Raw genomic sequence first — 25,071 nt, 5'->3', positions numbered from 1 at the left:
TATGAGAATATTTTCTTGCTCCTTTCAAGAGCTTCCCTAACAGTTTCACTATAAAGTCTAGATGTCGTTCTATGTTTACCCCAGGCTTTACCGAAACCTTGTATTTGTAGATTTTTGTTTGTTTGTTTGTGGTTTAAGAGAGAGGGCTCACTATGTTGCCCAGGCTGGTGTCTTAACTCCTGGCTGCAAACAATCCTCCTGCCTCGGTCTTCCAAACTGCTGGAATTACAGGTATGAGCCACTGCTCCCAGCCATGTAGGGTATTTTAAGTCAAACTGGGGAAGTTTTCAGCCATTACTTCTCCAAATATTCACCCCTCTTCTAAGACTCCCATCATACATGTTGTTATGTTTGATGTTGTCTCACAAATTTCAACACAAAGATTATCTATAATGAAATGGGGCCTCCTCCTTATGAAGCACTTAAATTATTTTTGTTCCATTTACTTTTAAAATCTTAGTTCAGTACCGATATCAAGAAAATGTATATTTTCTTCCTTTTAGAAATAGAAGAGGGGCATAGTACTTCAGACTTTTGTTCTGCATACATAGCATATGATCTGACAAAAGTGAAATAGTAATACCGTAATGACCTGGTATGGAATGAAATGAGTTACTGCTTCCAGTTACAATATCAGAATTTCTTCATATACGGTGACTAGAAGGGAGAATGAAGGTAGAACAGTGGTGTTCCTCTTCAGGAACAGACAATAGTTATAAAACCTTAAATGTAATCTTTAATGAAAAGATATATGCATTATAAAAAAAGGGGTTATAATGAGTGATGTGGAGATGGCTACATATACTTTCTTAAGAATTCCACATCTTTTATCATACAGATTTCAAATGCTTTTTGGCAACATAAGCACTTTAAAAGAATTGAGCTACATCAACTAAATGACAATAATTAGTTCTTCATCATCACAATAAGACAACGATTAAAATATTTCACCTCATATAGTCAAAATACTAATCTTTTCATTTACAAATTTGTAGGCAAATGTGTAATTACCAAACAACGTATAGTACAGAAACAAGAAAAATGCTAAGTCTAGTTATGACAGTTTTTTTCTAATAGACAAAACTGTCAACAGTTTATTATAAAAAACCTATACAATTAATAAATACTTGATCAAAAGTCTTTAAAAATATATTCATAAAGAAATGTGTAGAAAGAGACATTTCAAAGTCATAGCAGTTACTACTATTACAATATTTAATCATTTTTACAATAGGTCTGCTGGTCCATTTCAATTAAATTCATTCTCAGAACCATCACATATCTTGCTGAATTTCACTTAAAGCAAAAGCAAGTTGCTTAATTTTTGCTTCCATTGTTCTTTTGTTCTTGCACGTTTCTTCCAAAAGTTCACGCATTTCTTTTTCAATTTGATGGACCTAAATTGACATGTAAATTTTACATTTTAATTTCTTAAAGAAAATGTATTTTTAAAATGCATTCTGAAAGAAAAGGTCCACAATTTATTCTTACACATTTTGAAATTTGTGATGTATTTGAAGAAATGACAGTAAAATGTAACTTGCTCAAATGCTAATAGGAAAAATACAGTATTTATACAGTATACAAAGTACTTTCATGAATTAAAATATTATCTACTTAGTTTTCATAAACTTCTTGTGAAAAAGACATGGCTCTCTCTCTCTCTCTCTATATATATATATTTTTCCTTGTTTTGAGACGGAGTCTCGCTCTGTTGCCCAGGCTGGAGTGCAGTGGCGCGATCTCTGCTCACTGCAAGCTCTGCTTCCCAGGTTCATGCTATTCTCCTGCCTCAGATTCCCGAGTAGCTGGGACTACAGGCACCCGCTACCACGCCCGGCTAATTTTTTTCTTTGTATTTTTAGTAGAGATGGGGATTTCACCATGTTAGCCAGGATGGTCTCATCTCCTGACCTCATGACCCGCCCACCTTGGCCTCCCAAAGTGCTGGGATTACAGGTGTGAGCCATCGCGCTTGGCCAAGACATGGAAATATAGTTTAACTTGGCCAGGTGTGGTGGCTCACACCTGTAATCCCAGCACTTTGGGAGGCTGAAGTGGGCAGATCACTTGAGGTCAGGAGTTCGAGACCAGCCTGGCCAACATGGTGAAACCCTGCCTCTGCTAAAAATACAAAATCAGCCGGGTGTGGTGGTATACCTGTAACCCAGCTACTCGGGAAGCTGAGGGAGGAGAGTCACTTGAACCCAGGAGGTGGAGGTTGCAGTAAGGCGAGATAGCACCACTGCACTCCAGCCAGAAGAAGAGTGAAACTCCATCTCCAAAATATATATATATATATATACACATACAGACACATACACACACACACACAATTTTAACTCTATTTTAGAGCTTAGAAAATTTGTTTATGGTTGTACAGTTTCTATATATCATAGCTAGGACAGAATCCCATGCTTTTGATTAATCCTTCTACAGTCCTATGCTGCTTATCAATGCTGAGTCACAAGTTCAGCTTAAACACCAGTTCCTTATAGATTTTTAAAACTGAAATAACCTCCTTCCCCAAAGAAACCCTATCTTTAATGTAGTGCCTACAGCTTTTCTAAAAATGCTGTTGGTGGTTATATATTGCCATCTTTTTGAGAGATCATTTTATCATTTATTCCTAACCTACATTCTCCTAGGAGTAGCTGTAGTTGATATCGTTAACTTCTAATTGAAATTGTCTTTCCTACGATATCGTAACACTTCTGATAATGTTACCAATATGACCATCTTTTTATGTTTACTTCATGCTTCCTAACCCCTAATATAGATCTCTCAATCTCTTTTGCCTTAGAAAACTAGTATTTCTCCTAAATAATCACCACTATCTGATACCTCATAATCCCCGGCCTACAAACCCAATGATCATATATCATATTTAAGCTCTAGCGCTATTTCATTTTTTTTTTTTTTTTTTTGAGACGGAGTCTCTGTCTGTCGCCCAGGCTGAAGTGCAGTGGCTGGATCTCAGCTCACTGCAAGCTCCGCCTCTCGGGTTTACGCCATTCTCCTGCCTCAGCCTCCCGAGTAGCTGGGACTACAGGCGCCCGCCACCTCACCTGGCTAGTTTTTTTTTTTGTTTAGTAGAGACGGGGTTTCACCGGGTTAGCCAGGATGGTCTCGATCTCCTGACCTCGTGATCCGCCCGTCTCGGCCTCCCAAAGTGCTGGGATTACAGGCTTGAGCCACCGTGCCCGGCCTCTAGTGCTATTTCTAAAACTCTTCCCTTTGATATTACTTGAAACACTTCCCTTAAGTGTTTAAACCTTAAACTTATTTAGTATTGAGGTTAATACTTAAACCTTACTTAGTATTAACTTACTTAGTATTACCTGTAACCTTATTTAAGGTTTAATCCTTATTTAGTATTACCTGATGTACCCTTGTTAAACATTTGGTAGATTTTTAAAATTTTGAGATAGGATATTGCTGTCACCCAGGCTGGAGTGCAGTGGTATAATCATAGCTCACCATAGTCTCAAACTCCTGGGCTCAAGCAATCCTCACATCTCAGCCTCCTGAACAGACAGGTCCACAGGCGTGTACCACTATGCCAGGATAATTAACACATTTTTTTTTTTGTAGAGACGAGATCTTGCTATGTTGCCCAGGCTGGTCTTGAATTCCTGGTCTTGAGTGATACTTCCACCTCAACCTCAACCTCCTAGTAAGTGTTGGGATTACAGGTGTTAAGCCACCATGCCCAGTCTACATTTGGTAGCTTTTTTTTTATTTTCAGACAGAGTTTCACTCTTTTGCCCAGACTGGAGTGCAATGGTGTGATCTCGGCTCACTGCAACCTCTGCCTCCCGGGTTCAAGCAATTCTCCTGCCTTAGCCTCCTGAGTACCTGGATTACAGGCATGTGCTACCATGCCCAGCTAATTTTGTATTTTTAGTAGAGATGAGGTTTCTCCATGTTGGTCAGGCTGGTCTTGAACTCCCAGCCTCAGATGATCCACCCACCTCAGCCTCCCAAAGTGCTGGGATCACAGGTGTGAGCCACCGCGCCTGGCCTGCATTTGGTAGTTTTTAAGTAAAATATTTGGAATATCTGTTCACATGAAACAAAAGACTAAAGTTTGGACAAGTTATACTCTTATTGCGATTATTTCCAAAGACCTTACTCCCTCTTCTTCTTTGCACAGAGTCCTGAGGATAATGTCATTTAAACAACAACCTTGATTATGATTATGATTTTTTTTTTTTGAGACAGGGTCTCACTCTGTAGTCCAGGCTGGAGTGCAGCGTGGCACAATCTCGGAGCACTGAAATCTCCGCCTCCTAGGCTAAAGTGATCCTGTGACCTCAGTCTCCCAAATAGCTGCAACTACAGGCATGTGCCACAACATCCAGCTAATTTTTGTATTTTTAGTGGAGATGGGGTTTCACCATGTTGGCCAGGCTGGTCATGAATTCCTTAGCTCAACTGATCCACCAGCCTCGGCCTCTACTGGGATTACAGGCTTGAGCCATGGCACCCAGTCATATAATTTCTATATGGAGCATTACTTTGCCTTTCTGTTGGTGCACTCTTTTATAGTTGCTGATTTCTGTATCTCCAGTTTTACAGATACCTTAGTTTCTTATTACCATTTCAGAAGCAGGAAAAAATGGAAATTCATAATTATCTCACCAGAGAGGTCACATAAGAATCACCTGTGAAATAAAAAAAATACCTTAGTCTGACTTCAGACTTAGTGAATGAGTCTCTGAGGGGAAGTTCATGAATACGGTGTTTTTTGTTTTTTTTTTTAAAGACAGAATCTTGCTTTGTCACCAGGCTGGAGTGCAGTGGCACGATCTCGGCTCACCGCAACCTCCACCTCCCGGGTTCAAGGCATTCTCCTGCCTCAGCCTCTCGAGTAGCTGGATTTACAGGTGCCCACCACCACGCCCAGCTAATTTTTGTAGTTTTAGTAGAGACAGGGTTTCACCATATTGGCCAGGATGGTCTTGATCTCCTGACCTGATCTGCCCGCCTCGGCCTCCCAAAGTGCTGGGATTACATGCATGAGCCACCGCGCCCGGCCTGAGTACGTATTATTAAAAAGCTTCATAGGTGCTTCTGATGTTTGCCTGTGATTTAGCATCACTCTAAACTCATTATTTTGTTAATCATATTGAGATAATAAAGTTGATAGTCTTGAACCCTAGTACTCTTTGATAACTTTTTCCAAGATGGTGATGGATTATGTTTAATATATTCCGATTCTCACCCTGCCTATGTGTAACCAAACAGACTTCTATCCAAGATTAGATATGAAATTTTTATCCAGAGAGCAGAGAAAGTACACATTAGAATCCAATGTACAATTTTTGTTTAGAAATTAGAATTATGTTCTACAATTAATCTAAGTATTACTAACATTTTACCCTGGTTTCATGATAGTTTTGGTAACATTCTTCATATCTATTTGGTCATGAGATCATGTTGCCTTTTCTCTTTATAATTCTCGAAGATCTAACTTACTTAGCTATAGTCATGTAATATACTGATTACTGAAGTGAATTTTACTTACAGTACCTTTAAATTTGCAGAATCAATACACTTCTGCTTTTCATTTGCCAGTTGCGCTATTTCAGCTTGATGAGCTTCAACAATTGCATCAACTTGTTTTTTAAAAGCATCATCCATACTATGAAGCTTTTCCATTGCATTCCTTAAAAAAACAAGAACACCCACATATATATGTGTATATGTGGTGTGAATGTATAGATTAGGATGTTATTTCTTCTCGGGTGGCTCACATTCATACTAATGAAAATGTAACTCAGTATTATGAAAATATCAAAGGGCTATTACAGGGTAACTAAAGATATAAGTAGTTCATCATCTAGCAAAATCTATTAGGGTAACAATTAGGTTAGGATCATATATCACTAATATTTGTTACATTTTCATTTTCTGAAAGTTAGAATATTCTGTTTCCCAATTTATTTTGAGTCTTAGAGTATAGTTTTTAATTTTATTTTATTTTTGAGACAGGGTCTGGCTGTGTCACCCAGGTTGGAGTGCAGTGGCATGATCATGGCTCAAAGCAACCTCTGGCTCCCAGGTTCAAGTGATTCTCATGCCTCAGCCTCCCAAGTAACTGAGATTACAGGCTGTGCACCACCATGGCCCAGCTAATTTTCTGTATTTTTAGTACAGACAGGGTTTCACTATGTTGGATAGGCTGGTCTTGAACTCCTGGCCTAAAGTGATCTGCCCACCTTGGCTTCCCAAAGTGCTGGCATTACAGAGGTGAGCCACCATCTGGCTTAAGGGTATAGTTTATAAGCACCTTCACAAATGATGACTACTATCAATCTTTTTTCTCTAGGTTTTCAATGTGATAATTTGAGAAGTGCATACTACAGATGGTTTAAGTTTATGAACATGTATTTGTGGCTTCCTTATGGTAATGCTTAGTGGACAAAACACATTAAATGGTATTCACAAAATTTTCATGCTAAAAGTATCCTGGAGGCAAAACAATTTCTTTATATAAATACAAATAATGCTATTAAAAAAGTAATGTTCATAAAAAGAACACATTTTCTGGTTTTGGTACAGCAATCAGTAATATAACAGATTGAACATAAGGAACATGCATCAAAAGCCTTTTTAAAATTGTACCACTTAGTAGCCAAGTGACTAGGGGCAAGTCACAAGCTGAGTTTTTCAACTATAAAACAGGACAATCCTGCCTGTTCTGCCAAACTTACAGGATTACTATTGGGTTCAAAATAAGATAGAAGAAATCAACCTATAAATTGTAAAAAGCTATACAAGTAAAACCTGTTATTATTAATAATAATTGGCTTATTTTATTACAATTCCATTAAATTAAAAAGTATTTATAGCAGTCTTAGTCATAAAGACAATTCATGTATAAAATCAGGTCTGCATTTTTATATTAATGGTATAATGAATAATGCAATGGAAAAGAGTCTAACGATTGCTAGGTTTTATAATTTTTACTAGTTTTTTGCTAATTATAGAATATGACTTTCTTTTAGAATCTGAAAGACTCCTAACTGTAAATTTGTTACTGGCAGGATAAAAAACTGCAACAGATTCCAAGCCAAGGTTCTTGTTTTAGTACTTGTTGAAAGCAAAGTGGAACAGGATCTATCAACAGAAAACAACTGTGCTATCAACCAAAACTTTCTGCAGTGTAACAACACTTTCCCATTAGACTGAATCACAACAAGAAATCAAATTCCAGGTTACATTAGATTTGACATAATTAGAACCTACCTTTAAGTGAGATTTTTGGGCTATCCATAGCCATGTTATCTGTATCACTCTGTCTTCACACAAGAACTAATCATGAAGCTGTGCTACTTAATTTTGAAGGTTCCAACTGTATAAATTATTTTTAACAAGTTTAGTTATATTATTTAACACAGTAAAACCTTATTTCCTCTTGAGTATTTTATGGAACCCACATAACAGTGGCAACCAGGTACACATTTTATTTCCTCTCTTTAAAATCGGCTCTTGGCCGGGCATGGTGGCTCATGCCTGTAATCCCAGCCCTTTGTCAGGCTGAGGCGGGTGGGTCACCTGAGGTCAGGAGTTCGAGACCAGACTGGCCAAAATGGTGAAACCCCGTCTCTACTAAAAATACAAAAAATTAGCTGGGTGTGGTAGTGCATGTCTGTAATCCCAGCTACTTGGGAGACTGAGGCAGGAGAATTGCTTGAACCCAGGAGGCGGAAGTTGCAGGGAGCCCAGATTGCGCCATTGCACTCCAGCCTGGGCAATAAGAGCGAAACTCCGTCTCGGAAAAACAAACAAAAAAATTGGCTCTCATTCTCAGCTTGTACTGGCAACTGCTATCTAAATGTCCTCTAGCCTCCTCAGGAGCTCACTGCCCCTGGTAGTCAACTGGCAGTCTCCTCTAAATTTCACTTACAACAACTAAAATATCACTAGCTGCTTTCATTCAAATACAGTTTAAAATGCTCATCATAATAAAAACAAAATGTTCACATAGCAATTTTTTTTTTTTTTTTTTGAGACAAAGTTTCGCTCTTGTTGCCCAGGCTGGAGTATAATGGTGTGATCTCGGCTCACTGCAACCTCCACCTCCCAGGTTCAAGTGATTCTCTGGCTTCAGCCTCCTGAGTAGCTGGGATTACAGGCGCCTGCCACCCTGTCCAGCTAATTTTTTCTATTTTTAGTGGAGATGGGGTTTCACTGTGTTGACCAGGCTGGTCTCGAACTCCTGATCTCAGGTGATCCACCTACCTTGGCCTCCCAAAGTGCTGGGATTGCAGGCGTGAGCCACCACATGTGGCCTGCCTCATATAGCAATTCTTATGTGCCAAGCACTGTTCTAAGAACTAGATAATTCATATAAGCTATATCTATTCATAAATATACACATATATATATAAAATGTCAACCTCTTATCTAAAATTTAAGGTAGGTGCTACTGCTATCTTCATTTTACAGATGAAATGGAAATAAACTTCTTGGCAAATAACTATGTCCTACGAGATTTTTAGCCCTCCTCTCTTTATACATATTTCACCCATTCCACAGTGTTTATGATTAAGGAGATCTCAAATCCTTTAGAACTTAATGCTTACTTTTGTAGTTCAATACTTTTGTCTCTTTCCGCTTTAAGTTTCTTTTCCTTGTTTTCAAATTTTTCTTTCACTTCTTTTACTTGTGTTTCAAGATGACACAGAAGTTCTCCTTTATCATGCCACTTCCGATTCAGTGTACTAATATGAGAAGTAATTTGAAAAATAAATAGGGTTTATTAAATTATTAAGCCACATTTTATTTCTCAGTGGGAAACACTGTACTATATAATACCTGTAAGCTTTTCTAATTTCTTCAAGTTCTACTTCCTTTCCTTTCAACTGTTGTTTTAGTTTTTCTTTTCTTTCATTGTGCCTTTCTAACTTCTCAAGTATCTCATCCAGTTGTGAGGATTTTTCATCAAGTTGTTCTTGAGTGCATTTTTCTATTTCTGTGATCTTTTCTTGTAATCTTTTGATGTGTTCATCTTTTTCTTGTAAACACTTCAAGACAAAAATTGGTACTTTGTTTTTATTAACTTTAAATACTTCATATTCTGGTTAATTAGATATGGTTTATCCTTTTAAATAATATTTTAAACACATAAAATGCTTCAAACTATACTACAAGGCTACAGTAACCAAAACAGCATGGTTGCTGGGCGCGGTGGCTCAAGCCTGTAATCCCAGCACTTTGGGAGGCCGAGGTGGGTGGATCACAAGGTCAGGAGATCGAGACCATCCTGGCTAACATGGTGAAACCCCGTCTCTACTAAAAATACAAAAAACTAGCTGGGCATGGTAGCGGGCACCTATAGTCCCAGCTACTTGGGAGGCTGAGGCGGGAGAATGGCGTAAACCTGGGAGGCAGAGCTTGCAGTGAGCCAAGATCGCACCACTGCACTCCAGCCTGGAAGACACAGAGAGACTCCGTCTCAAAAAAAAACCAAAAAAAACAAAAAAACAAAAAAAACACAGCATGGTACTGGTACCAAAACAGAGATATAGACCAATGGAACAGAACAGAGCCCTCAGAAATAATCCCACACATCTACAGCCATCTGATCTTTGACAAACCTGACAAAAACAAGAAATGGGGAAAGGATTCCCTATCTAATAAATGGTGCTGGGAAAATTGACTAGCCATAAGTAGAAAGCTGAAACTGGATCATTTCCTGGATCATTTCCTTACTCGTTATAAGAAAATTAATTCAAGATGGATTAGAGACTTAAATGTTAGACCTAAAACCATAAAAACCCTAGAAGAAAACCTAGGTAATACCATTCAGGACATAGGCATGGGCAAGGACTTCATGTCTAAAACACCAAAAGCAACGGCAACAAAAGCCGAAATTGACAAATGGGATCTCATTAAACTAAAGAGCTTCTGCACAGCAAAGGAAACTACCAGCAGAGTGAACAGGCAACCTACAGAATGGGAGAAAATTTTTGTAATCTACTCATCTGACAAAGGACTAATATCCAGAACCTATAAAGAACTCAAACAAATTTATAAGAAAAAACCAAACAACCCCATCAAAAAGTGGGCAAAGGATATGAACAGACACTTCTCAAAAGAAGACATTCATACAGCCAACAGACACATGAAAAAATGCTCATCATCACTCGCCATCAGAGAAATGCAAATCAAAACCACAATGAGATACCATCTCACACCAGTTAGAATGGCGATCATTAAAAAGTCAGGAAACAACAGGTGCTGGAGAGGATGTGGAGAAACAGGAACACTTTTACACTATTGGTGGGACTGTAAACTAGTTCAACCATTGTGGAAAACAGTCTGGCGATTCCTCAAGGATCTAGAACTAGAAATACCATTTGACCCAGCCATCCCATTACTGGATATATACCCAAAGGATTATAAGTCATGCTGCTATAAAGACACATGCACACGTATGTTTATTGCAGCACTATTCACAATAGCAATGACTTGGAATCAACCCAAATGTCCATCAATGATAGACTGGATTAAGAAAATGTGGCACATATACACCATGGAATACTATGCAGCCATAAAAAAGGATGAGTTTGTGTCCTTTGTAGGGACATGGATGCAGCTGGAAACCATCATTCTCAGCAAACTATTGCAAGAACAGAAAACCAAATACTGCATCTTCTCACTCATAGGTGGGAACTGAACAATGAGATCACTTGGATACAGGAAAGCGAGCATCACACCCCGGGTCCTATTGTGGGGAGGGGGTGGGGGAGGGATTGCATTAGGAGATATACCTAATGTAAATGACGAGTTAATGGGTGCAGCACACCAACATGGCACATGTGTACATATGTAACAAAACTGTACGTTGTGCACATGTACCCTAGAACTTAAAGTATAATAAAAAAAAAAAAAAAAGAAAAAAGAAAAAGAACAAGAACAAAAAACAAAAACAAAAAAACAAAAAAAAAACACATAAAATGTTCATTTTGTGACTCCTAACCCTTAATTGACACTGGGTATTTCCAGTTATTCCAAAGGCTATAATAAGATTCTCCATTAAATTCTGAAATAAAGTTCATTCCAAATTAATAAATATCATGTAGAACTTTTTAAGAGCAAAAGGGCAAATATTATAAAAAGAAATGCATGATAGTCTACCCTAAATTTTACAACAGTTGAAAAACACTGAAAAACAACTTTTGGATACTTTGATCCAAAGATTTTCAAACCTGCCATCTGCTCTTTAACCAAAATAAAATGTCAAACTTACATCTTTTAATTTTCTAATAGTTTCAGTTTGGTCGTCTATGATTTTGCACTTTATTTTTAATGCATCACTATCACTTTCATTTGTCTTTCGCAGACATTCATTCTCTCTAGATAAACTTTCAATTTGAGCCTCCAATTTGCCACGATTTTGGGCTAGAGAAGATCCTAAGAAACAAAAATCATCAATTACAAACTTTGAAACACCTTGGGGATTTGTATCTTATTAAACTCTAACGAACTGTAATATAATAATAAAAAAAACTAAATAAAGAATCATAGCTTATAATAGTACAATATGAAGAGGAAAAGGGAAGCAAACAAAAAGGCCTCTTATACACTTGTGGGTATTTTAAAACCTGAAACCACAAATAAAGTTGAGAATAAGTAACTCAGATATGTAATATTAATTCATGCTATGACATTCAAACAAACAAGAGCATATTAAAAATTCCTACAGAGAATGAACGAATAAGCAATGCTCCATTACAACTGAATATCTTGGCTGGGCGCAGCTGCTCACTCCTGTAATCCTAGCACTTTAGGAGGCTGAGGTGGGCGGACCACTTGAGGTCAGGAGTTTGAAACAAGGCTGGCCAACATGGTGAAACGCTGTCTCTAGTAAAAATACAAAAAAATTAGCTGGGTGTGGTGGCGCATGCCTGTAATCCCAGCTACTGGGGAGGATGAGGCAGGAGAATTGCTTGAACCTGGGAGGCAGGGTTGCAGCGAGCTGAGATCACACAACTGCACTTCAGCCTGGGCAACAGAGTGAGACTCATCTCAAAAAAAACCCAAAAAACCCCAAATATTTAGCTATTCATAATTTTAAAGGTATCTGTGAATGCAAAAAAACAAAAACAAAAACAAACAAAAAAAAACAACCCAGTATATATCTCTTGCTTTACAGAGATTGGAAAGGGAATGAGACTGAGGATTTACTGAAAAATAGCTTTCATTCATATAATATTTTAATTTGTGCATGCACAATAAATGTTGCATATATCAGAAAAGAAAATTAAATGTGTATACTGTACAAATAACTTGAAATCACTGTATAAGAATTATTTTTGGCCAGGTGCGGTGGCTCATGCCTGTAATCCCAGACCTTTGGGAGGCCGAGGTGGGTGGATCTCCTGAGGTCAGGAGTTTCAGACCAGCCTGGCCAACATGGTTAAACTCCGTCTCTACTAAAAATACAAAAATTAGCCAGGCGTGGCGGCATATGGCTGTAATCCCAGCTACTCAGGAGGCTGAGGCAGGAGAAGCGCTTGAACCCAGAAGGCAGAGGTTGCAGTGAGCTGAGACTGAGCTATCACACTCCAGCCTGGGCAACAAGAGCAAAACTCTGTCTCAAAAAAAAAATATATATATATTTTTAACAATATATGTAGATGTTACTTTGTAAAAGTAACACGTTTCAGAAAAGTTGTCAAATTATCATGGGAAAAAAAATTTAAAAAATCAGAGCCATAACTTCTTCATTGGTATAATAAACTATTTCTCATTTCCTAAGAGGTCTTCATTCCCCTGCGGCTGGCAAATGCCTACTTATTCTTCCAGATAAAGGGTCGCCTTTTTTCTTGGCATCTTTAGGCAGAGTTGAGCCTTTTTGTCTCCCATACCCAGATTTGCTCACTTATAAGAATAAGCTATTTTCCCTTTGAAAATCTGAGAATTTTACCCTGTTGTGCCAGCTCATGTCCCCATACTTTTCTTTCTGTCCTTAAACCAAATATTAGTGATTCCTTGGCTGCTAGCTCAGAAATAAGCTGGACTTTTTCGTGCTTGAGAAGTTCTATTTGAATACTCTTCTGCTTGTCATCTTCAATTAAAATTTCAAGGGTGTTGATTTGATTCTGTATATTCCCAAAAAAGATAAATAAGAATTATTATAATAAGTGCTTTATTTTCCATTTTTTCCATCTTACAATGAGAAAAAATGTTATATAAGCAAATACAAGTAAACATTACCAAATTTTACATTAGAAGTTTTAGTTTTAGTAACTAAAGACCAATGTAGATCATGAAATAAACAGCCGAATTTAAGAGACCACTCCTTTAAACAATCTGAATTTTACTCTAAAATTGTTAAAGAGAAACTATACCTGTAATACTCAAAATTTTCACCAAGCATTTATATCAATAGTGTTAAAAGTCACTTTCCAGAAATAAATTTTGGGTAAAATAGCATTAATGTTTAAAATTGAGACAACAGCAATAAAGACATTAATTTAATGATTATTACATCTAAGTATATCTAAAACCACCAGCATCACCACCACAAAATTAATATCAGCAATCCAAGTGGTGCTTCCCAAACTTTAACCATTTGAGTATCACTTTCACAATTTTTGCTGTATCACTGTACTGCTCGCACCTATTTAACTGAACATGTTTCTTAAAACTAATTTACTTATTTTACCTAAATGCTATCTCATGAGCAATACAATTTGTGAAATCATGAGCTTAATTTCTTTAGTTGTACTAGTTTTCTTATATGCAATATATAATTAGTATCATTTAAAAGTTCCTTTTGTGTACTTCCTGAAATTATCACAACCTACTTGAGAAAATAATATAAAAAAATTTTAAAACATATAATGTTGCAAAATCTTACCTGTAAATTTGCTGCTGTTTCTTGTTTCAATTTAGAAACTTCTGCCAGTTTTGTTTTTTGTTCCTTTACCATACAGGTCAGATCTTTAATTAAAGAGGAAGACTCATTTTCTTTTCGTTGAGCCCAAATAAGAGCGTGTTTGCTCTTTGCTAACTCAGTTGCAACATTTTCAAAACCATCTTTAACCTATATTCCAAAATTATATTATAAATGGCAGTTCTCCAAATAATTAGAAAATATTTGCTTCTGGAAACAGTATCACAGTTTTAGCAAAAGAGTAAGATTTAAAGATAATCTGTTTCAATCTACTAATTTCCAGATGATGGAACAGAGACCCAGGATGATTATATTTGCCTAAAGTGACCCAGGGAATTAGTGTCAAATCTAAAGCCAGAAATCATTTATTTGGGCTGGGCGTGGTGGCTCATGACTGTAATCCCAGCACTTTGGGAGGCCAAGGAGGGCAGATCACTTGAGGTCAGGAGTTTGAGACCAGCCTGGCCAAAATGGTGAAACCCCATCTCTATTAAAAATACAAAAATGAGCCAGGTGTGGTGGTGCACGCCTGTAAAATTCCAGCTACTTGGGAGGCTTGAACCCGGGAGGAGGAGGCTGCAGTGAGCTGAGATAGCGCCACTGCACTCCAGCCTGGGTGGCCAGATATTGCTCTAAGCACTGAAATGCATCAGTGAATACCACAGATTAAAATCTTTGCTTTTGTAAAGCTTAAATTCTAGGTGGCAGGGACTGACAATATAACAACAAGCATAATAAATTATACATCATGTTAGATGATACTATATGCTTGGGTAAAAGGTTAGAAGGATGTGAAGTGTGTGAAGTGTTGGGAGATGTGGGTTCAAGTTTAACCGGCATAATCACTGAGAATACAACAATGGAGCAATGACTGGAAGAAGGCAGGGACTGCAGCCATGCAAATGTGTGGGAAAGGAGTGTTTTAGGCAGGAATATGCCTGATACACTGGAGGACTAGGAAGAAGGCTGCTGTCACTGGAGTGGCATAAATGAAGGGGAAGGTAGTAGGAGATGAACTCAGAGGGCTAGATTGTTAAGTGTTTTGATCACTACTCTGAATAAAATGAAGGGACAATGGAGGTCTTTGAAGAGAGGAGTCATATTACCAAACATGTATTTTAAAAGAACACTCTAGCTGCTGTGTTTGGCATAAACAGAGCGGGGTAGGGGAAAGATAGAGGCAGGAAGATTAACTTGAAAGCTCTTCATATAATATAAGATAATGTGACATACCAGAGTGGCTATGTTAGAGGTGGTAAGAATTGGCCACATGTATATTTTTTAAATAATGGTGACAGAATCTCTTGAGGTACTGAATGTGTAGTGTCAGAGAAAGAGTAATCAACAATAACTTTGTTGTTGGCTTAAGCACCTAGAAGGATGGAGTTGTCTTTCACTGGGACAGGAGAAATGTCCAAAGTAGAAGGTTTGGTAATAAAATCAGCAGTGAAGTAGAATATGTTAAATAGGTGGTTAGTCATAGAAGTTTAAAATTCATGCAAAACATCCGGGCTGGAGATATAATGATGCTGGAGGAGTTTACTAACAGAATGAGTGTGTATAGAAAAGAAAAGGGATTTAAGGGCTGAAAACCTGGGCACTGCAATAATGAAATTGTGGAAGAAATAAGATAAACAAAGAGAGACTGAAAAGACGTGACGTCACGGAAAGCCAAGAAAACCAAGAAATGCAGTATGGTGGAAACCAAGCAAAGAAAGAGTATGGAAGAGGAGAAAGCTATCAACCCTGTCTAATGCTACACCTAGGTCAAATCAGATGAGGACAAACTTAACTGACAACTTTCATAGTGTGGATATTGCTTGTGGCTTTGATAGCACAATGCTAGCAGAGCAATAGAGATAAAAGCCAGATGAGAGCAGGTTGGAGAGGAGAGAAGTAGAGAAATCAAAGACAGCAAATGCCCAATTTTGAGATGTTCTGTTGTAAATGGAAGCAGAGAAACAACATAGTAGTCAAAGGAAGAAATGGAATCAAGTGAGTTTTAAGATGAGAGAAATCACAGCATGTTTGTATGCTGAAGGGAATGATCCAATATAGAGGGAAAAATTGCAGATGTAAGAGAGCAAGAAAGAAGGCTTACTGAAGCCATATCTTTAAGTAGGGAAGAGGCAATGGGATCCAGTATACGTTTGGTGGGACTGGTCGGAGGAGCACAATTATTCCTCTATAGCAAGGGTTACCAAACTTTTTCTAGAAAGTGCCAAACAGTAAACTGTTAGGCTATACAGGCCAGGCCATATGAACTCTGTTGAAAGTACTCAACTATGGCTGGGCACAGTGGCTCACGCCTGTAATCCCAGCAATTTGGGAGGCCGAGGCAGGTGGATCACCTGAGATCAGGAGTTCGAGACCAGCCTATCCAATATGGTGAAACCCTGTCTCTACTAAAAATACAAAAATTAGGCAGGTGTGGTGGCGTGTGACTATAGTCCCAGCTACTTGGGAGGCTGAGACAGGAGAATGGCTTGAATCTGGGAGGCAGAAATTGGAGTGAGCCGAGATCATGCCACTGCACCACTCCAGCCTGGGCGAGAGAGTGAGACTCCATCTCAAAAAAAAAAAAAAAAAAAAAAGTAAAAAATGAGCATGGCTCTGTTCCAATAAAGCTTTACTTAAAAGAGAAATAGGCAGCGGGCCATATTTGGCCTGGGGGCTTTAGTTTTTGCCAATCCCTACTCTATAGTAACAGGAGGGAATTCAGGTTTTCTGATTCCTATCCCAATATTCTACAACGTTTACAATCTTACTTAGTTTTTTCAAGAGCAATAAATAGTAGCTATTATTTACTTGAGGAAACTAAGGCCTCTAAGAATGTATATATTTTACTTAAGATTATGAAGCCAACATTTAATACAGCTATGTTTCTAAAACAAGTCCTCTCATCAAACCGTATCTTACTGATTCTGTTTTCAATAAAGAGCTGGGCGCCAATTCTTACATCTTGAAATCTTCTGGCTTCAACAGTTAAAGCAATACGGAATTCATTTTCTAAATCCATATACTGCTGGCTTAACACGTCAATTTTCTCTTGATATTCTTTTATCACTTGCTCATGTTTTTTCTCTTCTTTGGCTATTTCTTTAGCTAAGGCATCCTGGAACTCAGTATCAGTAAAAAACTCCCTTGTTTCAAGTTCCTTCCTGGAGGGAAAAACATATAAAGATAAAAGGATGATACTCACCTGAAAAGAAACATTGTAAAGGTCTTCACATAGTTCTTAATATTCTATATTCGCTATTGTTAATTCAATATCGGCCTCTAGCTTTCAAACACAGTAATTGGGCACAGATAGGTACAAATAATATGAGTTTTATTTGATTGTGTATTTAATAGTGATGGGGATAAGGGAAATATATCAAATCTTAACTTCATGAGATAGTTCAGAATCATTCTATGGCTTCAGAAATTCTTCAGGTGCATTTGCATAAGATATTTCACTGTATCTACTACTTTGGCCAAGTGTTTGACTTGCAATAAATACAGTCTGATTAGCACTGGTGGTTTGTTAATAGAAAAAGTCAGTTAAAGTATAAAATTATTTACTAATCTTTTGATATTGGGCCAGTTAGTCCATTCTTTACAGTTCTCCACTACTTTTCTTGCATTACTGAAACCCATAATGTGAAACCCATCATTTCCAGTTTTTGGTTTCTTTAAACTGGAATGAAACTAAGTAAAGCAAACTAAGTACAAAATGCCTGTACAGGAAACTAAGTACAAAATTCTAGATTTTTGTGATTATTTTCCCCCAATCTTTTATAGTTGTCTCTTCTACACATGATACCAATTTTCCCCAGAGCACCAAAATTTATGTAGATACAAAACAAAACAGGTTTGGGAATAAATACAATTAACATATGATAATCATACAATTTCACTGGTAGGATAGTACATAAATAACTAAAATAGATAAGCTGAAAATGTTCAAATTACTGCGGATTCTATAGAGCAAGAGTTGACAAACTACAGCCCATCAGCCAAATGTGACCTACAGCCTTTTTCTTTGTTAATAAACTTTTAATGTAACATAGCCATGCTGTTCATTTTATGTATTATCTATGGCTACTTTTGTGCTACAAAGGCAAAGTTAGGTATGGCCTACAGAGCCTGAAATATTTTCTATGTGACCCTTTACAGAAAAATTTCACTGACCTCTCCTTCAGAAGAATAAAGAATACTGATTAATTTACTGATTAATTTACTAATTAATTAACTTGGAGGTCAATTAAAAATTTTCTCTCTATAAAGACCAACTTTTGGCTGGGTTTGGAGAAATGAAAAATAAGCTATATTGTTATAAACCTATACTTCAAATACTGATAACAAAGGCACCTATTCATTTTTTAGCTACTAGTTCTTGCTATAGGGCTGATTCTAATGTACACATACATGAATATGGCATTTTCCAATAACTGATTCTGTCAGACTATACGAATGCTCAGTCACTATCTTTAAATACTGGTGGTGGGGAACCAGTAGCTTTCTTTTTCTATTTTTAAATGCCACATTTTTCATTTACCTGTGTTCCTGTTCTTTCAATGCAAGAAGTTCATGAAGTTGTTGCACTTGTTCTCTTTCTCGATGAAGGGAAGTTCTAAGTAAGTATATTTCTCTATCAGCAGCTGAAGCTTTGAGTTCCACCTCTTGGATCAGTCTTATCTGAGTAAAATGCACACAATTACAGTATTTAGATAATAATCTCCCCTGCTATTTTAATGTCAATTTCCATAAGTACCTTTTAAATGACAGTGTCTGGTGACTAAGTTGATTTTCAAAATTTAGGAAATTAATGATGTTTCAGTCACACAAAGTGCAGCGTTGGAAGGAACAAATACACTAGCATTAACTATTGCTTATTTGCATCACAGATTTTAATAATTTCCATTCAGAAGTATGACAATGAAATTCCTTCAACCACCTGAAAGCCTTTTTAAAAGCCAGCTCTCTCAGAATAAAAGCCTAACTACCTGCAACATTTCTATCAACTTTTCTTTTTAACTGCTTTAAGAGCTAGTAGTGTTAATTTAGACATAATTCAACAGGCTTTGTGACTGTTAAATTAACAGCAATTTAATTTTTGCATATAGCCTCACATCTTTTTTTTTTTTTTTTGCTTATTTCCAATTTTATTTTTCCAATAATAAAAGGGCTTTCATTGTTGTTAACATCTAAAGTTCATTCAAGAAGATACCTACTATGACAGATATTTTTTTTAAAAAAGAAAAAATATACTAGCTAATTAGCTAAGAAAGAAGCTTTGCATTTTGTGACAGAAGCTTCTGCCATTTAGCCTCACATCTTTTAGGTTTTCTAGGTGGTATAATTTGTTTCACAATAGAAGCTATGAATTTGTGTTAATCTATGCCACTCATACACTAAATAGAGAAATACCTGTGCCGCCTGCTGCTGCCTTTTTTGTCTCTCCATTTTTTCTAATGATTTTTCCAGGGTTCTTAAGTGTTTAAGGTGATCCTCTTGTTGATCTTTTGCTTTCATTAGTTCAACAGTCAGTTTTTTAATTTCATTTTGAAGTTTGTGAACCATAACTTCGAGTTGTCCTTTGGAATTTCTCTCTCTAAAAATAATTTCCTTTAGCCTAAAGCAGAAGTTATATGTGGTGTTAAGTATATACACATATAAAAATGATAAAATGGTAATAAGTGTTCAAACTTAGAGATCTGAAGTATGTTTCAAATTCTAATTACAGTAAAAACTGGCAGAAAAATAGTGCGTCTTTCCCCTACTCCTGAACCTAACATTATGATCAAAAGGAAAATATTTTATATAAATTACTATTCCACAGCAGAACTTTACTAAACAATTTGTTTCAGGCATTATACTAGATATTGGACTTAAAGGCAAGCAAGATGAGTAAGATGGAGTTTTCTCTGCCTTCGAGGAACCCAGCATCTCACAGAAGGAACAGACATGATATATTTATAAAGCGACGTGACAGATGTGCTACATAAATAGCAACCTGTAAGTCAACTTGGACTCCTTGTATCTAACCCAGACACCCAATATTGCTCCCAGCTTTGTGCTGGTTAGAACCCTTTCATTACAACTGAAAACTCTTAATCAGTTTCAATAAAAGAGAGAATTTACTGACTTGCATAAGCAAACATAGAGAAGGATGTGGTGGCACTATGCTGAGGGACCACTGAAACCAAGAACATAACACAATCCTAGAATCTGGCTTCAAAAGCAGACTCTAGGAAATCAGATATAGGTGGTCTGCATGGTGTCATGCAAGAATCTTTATGTTTGGGGTAAGGGTACAGGAGGGAGACTATGAACATCTCTGGGATCATATTCTAATAGCCCTGAACCAAACAGGAAAGAGTATCTTTCTCTAGCTCAATTTAGAATGAGTCCTAGGCAAGGCTCTGATTAGTCCAATTGGATTCATATGTCCACCCCATGAACCAATCACTGTGGCCATAGGATACAGGATGTTTACCCAGCTTAGGCCAAGTGCTCACCCCTTACTACAGACAGGTGGTTGAGATGACAGACTATAAGTCTATTGTTTGGAAACGGGACACTGACAAAGACGCAGCCTCATGAAGAAATTACTGAGTCATGCAGCCAACCCAGTGTAATTTCCAAGGCATATTTAAAAAAATATATCCATCAACTTCTACATTATGGTCATTTCTCCAATTCTTGTCCTTATCATCTTTCTTCTTGACTTCAATGAGAGTACTCTCCGAACTGGTCTTCCTTTGTTCATGCTCTCAACTCCTGTTTGGTATGCTATATGAAAGAGTGCTAGACTGCATATGGGTTGCGGGCAGGGAAGCCACCGAGAAGTAGAAATGGAACAATCATCTAAGCAACAGATAAGGGCCTAAAGAAAGGTAACAGGTTTGGGATACAGAGGAGATAGTTCAACATCTTTTAAGATGATATCAGTATTAATTGATGAATAAAGATATCAATAAAGATGATAATATCAACTGGCTGTGGGTGGGATAGGAGAAAGAGAAAGGAAGCAAAAAAAAAACAAAGATTCCTAGATTTCTATAGTTTTAGTGACCGACTGGATGCTGGATGGGGCACCATTTATTAGGGCAAGAAATATATAATAAAGAAGAAGAATGAGTCCACCTGAGGCCATGCTGATCTTAAGAAACTTATGAGGAATACAGACAAGGCATTTTTAGTAGATAATTAGATGAACAGATCTAGTCATCAAGGAGGTTTGGATAATAAAAATACCAAAGTAGATAAGATTCATTTTTTTGAAATTGTATGGCACCCACATGCCAGACCCTTTATTAGGGATACTGATTCCCTACCAAGGCACATAAGGGAATAGGAAGATTAGTAAGGATCTAATCTCAAACAAACATGTGGTAGTGGTGGGGGTGGTGGGTGGCGTAGATAGAAGAATCAGAAAAGATTGGTTTTTCATGAAAAAAATGAATACATAACTTGGGAAACACAGGCACAACAACAGTTAAGTAAGAAGAAAGATAAAGTGTGCCCAAAGTCTTCCAGTTTAAATGGACTGGCTAGCAGCCCTAGACACAGCTTCCTCTAATATCCCGCTAAATACTTAGAATACAGAATAAAGTAAAAATTCATACACATATAACTGAAAACAAAAGATAACAGAGTGCCAAAATTTGGGAATAATTTCAATTATAAGGCAAATGGAACTAAATTGAAATTAAAAACAACTCCTACAACACTCAGGCTTTGCCTCATGAAACTGCTCCATTCTGAAAAAAGGAAGACAGATCTCTTCTCTTCTACTGTCTGTCCATGACTCAGTCACAGGGTCTCTATAAATCTGTCACTACATAATGTTGGTTACTTACCCACTTACTGAAAGCAGGAGTGCTGTTTTTCTGAGGTAGAACACTCTAACTGAACCATCCTGTTCCCTCATCATACCCAGTGGCTTCTTGTGTCAATTCAGACAGACATTTGTAAAATACAAACAAGGCAGGAAGTTGGTGGGTAGTGGTAGAAGGGCTAACAATAACATTATGCATCATCATAGCTTTATAATTATAGAGGTTTAATAGCACGCATGTTGCATATTAGAATTGTCTTTATACTCGTCAGGTACAACATATCAGAGAACCATGCAGTGGGGTAGAAAACACCATGTCAGTATCACAAAAGTGCTTAAAAGAAACTGGGAACTGGGCTGTGAACTGTGTATATCAACTTATCCAAATGAGATTTTAGAAGGGGAATTATCCACTGCACAATCAGACAGGAAATGGAACCAGGAGCAACTTCCCAAAGTCTGTTAGCAAATGTCAAGTCTAGAAACCTAGTGCTCATTCAAGGATAAGAAACCATAAGAAACTCTAAAAATCTTATAATCATTTGAGGAAAAGCATAACATTAGAAATAATTACAGGAAACAGAAGGAAAAAAGTTATTGTAATTTAAAAAACTAGTATTTTCACAGAATGAAATGACAGACCTGTATTAAAGAATGCAATACAACAAAACAAAACAAAACAAAAAAAACCCAGATAAAATGGGAGACGTAATGGTGAGGATAGAATAAAAACATTAGATTAAGAAACCGGGCTATATGATACCAAAGGTCACTGCAGAAGATGAGTATGTGATGAAATCAAATATGACCCAAGAAGCTGAAAGAAAAAGGCTGCCAATGCCTGCCCTTTACAGAATCTGGCACTTTATATAAAAAGTTGTTAATCACTGCTCTAGTCTCTTGCTGTTCTTTACTTATAATATTTACCCGACACCTTCCTGCTTGAGGGCTCAAATACATGTATCTGAATTTCTTGTTGATATAACAAGCTATTAAAGTGCTAAATTATCTAATACAATTAGTTCAAATCAAACTAAAACCACATACATTGTTGTTGATTGAACTACACTGAAACTAAGGAATTAAAGTTCTAAAGTCAGTATTCTTTATGCTATGAGGTATCTTCAGGTTTATTAATTTTTTTACCTATCTGTGGTAAGTAAAGCCAGACTATGAATATCATCTTTTTCATTTGCATGTTTATGCAGCTCATCGATATAATCCATGAGTTTATTTTCGGCTTGCTCAGCTCTCCATCTCTTCTCTCTCTCTTGGTCTAGCTGTTCAACAAGGGACTGAAAAAAAACAACAAAGTTATGTGAACTTATAAAAGTTACCTAACTTCTCACAGCCTCAATTTTCCCATTTATAACAGGGGAATAATAGTACCTACTTCAAAGAGCTGCGGTGAAACTTTTTATTTTATTTTTTTGAGTCTCATTCTGTCACCCAGGCTGGAGTGGAGGGGCATGATCTCAGCTCACTGCAAACTCTGCCTCCTGGGTTCCAGCAATTCTTCTGCCTCAGCTTCCTGAGTAGCTGGGACCACAGGCATGTCCCACTACGCTTGGCTGTTTTTTGTATTTTTAGTAGAGACGGGGCTTCACCACGTTGGTCAGGCTGGTCTCGAACTCCTGACCTCAAGTGATCCACCCACCTTGGCCTCCCAAAGTGTTGGGATTACAGGCGTGAGCCACTGCGCCTGGCCAAAAATTAAGTTAATGGTAGCAAAACATATAGATAAGTGCAGAACAGTGCCTGCTACATAATAACCAATCAATAAATGTTAGCTGCCATTATTATGCCACAGTAGATAAGATTCGTTTTTTGAAATAGTATATACTCATAGCATGGCACCCACATGCCAGACCCTGTATTAAGGATACAGAGTCCTTACCAAGGCACGCAAGGAATATGAAGACTGGTAAGGATCTAATCTCAAACAAACTTGGGGGGGTAGAATCAGACAAGATTGATTTTTCATGAGAAAAATGAATATATAACTTGGGAAACACAGGCACAATAGGTTAAGTAAGAAGAAAGATGAAGTGTGTCCAAAGTCATAATGATAATTATTATTTTTCAATATTAAAGCCTCTATAGTTGAGAATAAGGGGAGGAAGCCAGTAGCCTAAAATGTACGAATTCTATTACTGAAAGAACAATACACAAGTAATATAAGGGGAAGTTAATGAAAAATATAAAATAATGAATCCACAAGTACTGAAGTTTCTCAACATGAGAATTGTCAAGAAAATTTTGAAGAATTAAAAAATTTTTGAACACCTCTTAATCTGGGATCCAGTGGTCCAAAATTGAGTTTCAGGAAAGTCCATGAAAACCTTGAAATTATATACATTTGCTTTGAGTGTAAAAATAGGCTTCTTTGAGAAGACCTGTAGAGATTTTTAGATACTGAAAAGGGTCTGACACCCCAAAAAAGTAGGAAGCACTACATTAAGGAATAAGAATTTAAATATTCATAACTGTTTCTTCCTCCAGAAGCATATAACAAATGATTTCACTTAAATCTGATCATAAAAAAATGAAATTTTCATTCATTCAAAAATAACATTACATAAAATCTGGAAATCAGGAAGGAAAAAATAACCAATCTTCATCACTCCAATAAAATTCAAACACTTTTTGCTAATAAAAGCATGCATGATTTTTCTGGGACTCTGTATTTAAAATTATTCATACTACTTTTTCTTAATTTCTTAAATCATACCTGGTAAGTGTTGTCTTCTGAGTGACTTTTGTCTACTTTAATTATTTCAGTCTTTGGCTTTTCTGATTCTTGTAACATAGGACAGTTCGCTAAAGATGAGCTTACATATAATTCTTTAAGGTAAGGTGGTTTCATTTTACGATTACAACTGTAAAGAATAAAACATAGCAAATCACTCAAAAAAGTATGTTCACATTACTTTTCTCTAACATTAACATTTCTAGTTGTATATGCAAACAGCTTTTTAAAAAGAATATTAATAAAATTATAGTAACTTGGACAAACTGCTTTATAAATTTTATAATGGGTGTGCTCTGTTGATTAATGAGTACCTCAAGATTTTAAAAAAGATAATGATTTCATAAATGTTCAGGTTTCAACATTTTCAGGTAGGGTAGAATTCTTGGATATATCAGAATAATTTAAAAAGTACTATGGTAAGGTGATACCTAAGAACTCGAAAAGACAGTAAACAGAGCTACTCTTTGGGAGTTAAAAGTTTAAAATCAACACATAATGGATCAAAGTTAATAGATTCTATCACTTGGTAGGACCAAAGAAATTCCAGGGTACGTCCTGGAAAAAAGTACAGTGTTTGAA

General features: G+C 36.9%; 1 protein-coding gene across 4 annotated transcripts in view; it reads right to left on the bottom strand.

Annotated features, from left to right (window-relative positions):
- Positions 1 to 712: 712 nt before the first annotated feature.
- Positions 713 to 25,071, bottom strand: part of LRRCC1 (leucine rich repeat and coiled-coil centrosomal protein 1) — a 41,563-nt gene continuing 17,204 nt past the window's right edge. For 3 of the 4 annotated variants that reach the window (XM_025393947.1, XM_025393946.1, XM_025393948.1), the window contains 12 exons: positions 24,472 to 24,619; positions 22,887 to 23,035; positions 19,328 to 19,532; positions 18,456 to 18,595; positions 16,875 to 17,076; positions 13,880 to 14,065; positions 12,944 to 13,118; positions 11,264 to 11,427; positions 8,827 to 9,035; positions 8,595 to 8,732; positions 5,536 to 5,671; positions 713 to 1,397 (listed from right to left, as the gene is read on the bottom strand). In XM_025393947.1, the coding sequence (XP_025249732.1) occupies positions 1,275 to 1,397; positions 5,536 to 5,671; positions 8,595 to 8,732; positions 8,827 to 9,035; positions 11,264 to 11,427; positions 12,944 to 13,118; positions 13,880 to 14,065; positions 16,875 to 17,076; positions 18,456 to 18,595; positions 19,328 to 19,532; positions 22,887 to 23,035; positions 24,472 to 24,619 (1,975 nt within the window). In that variant the 3' untranslated portion in view covers positions 713 to 1,274. The remainder of the gene's footprint in view (positions 1,398 to 5,535; positions 5,672 to 8,594; positions 8,733 to 8,826; positions 9,036 to 11,263; positions 11,428 to 12,943; positions 13,119 to 13,879; positions 14,066 to 16,874; positions 17,077 to 18,455; positions 18,596 to 19,327; positions 19,533 to 22,886; positions 23,036 to 24,471; positions 24,620 to 25,071) is intronic. The other variant, XM_025393945.1, reaches the window with a different exon arrangement.

Source organism: Theropithecus gelada, chromosome 8 (genome assembly GCF_003255815.1).
Source record: "Theropithecus gelada isolate Dixy chromosome 8, Tgel_1.0, whole genome shotgun sequence".
Classification (NCBI taxonomy): domain Eukaryota; kingdom Metazoa; phylum Chordata; class Mammalia; order Primates; family Cercopithecidae; genus Theropithecus; species Theropithecus gelada.
This window is presented reverse-complemented; position numbering and strand designations above follow the sequence as displayed.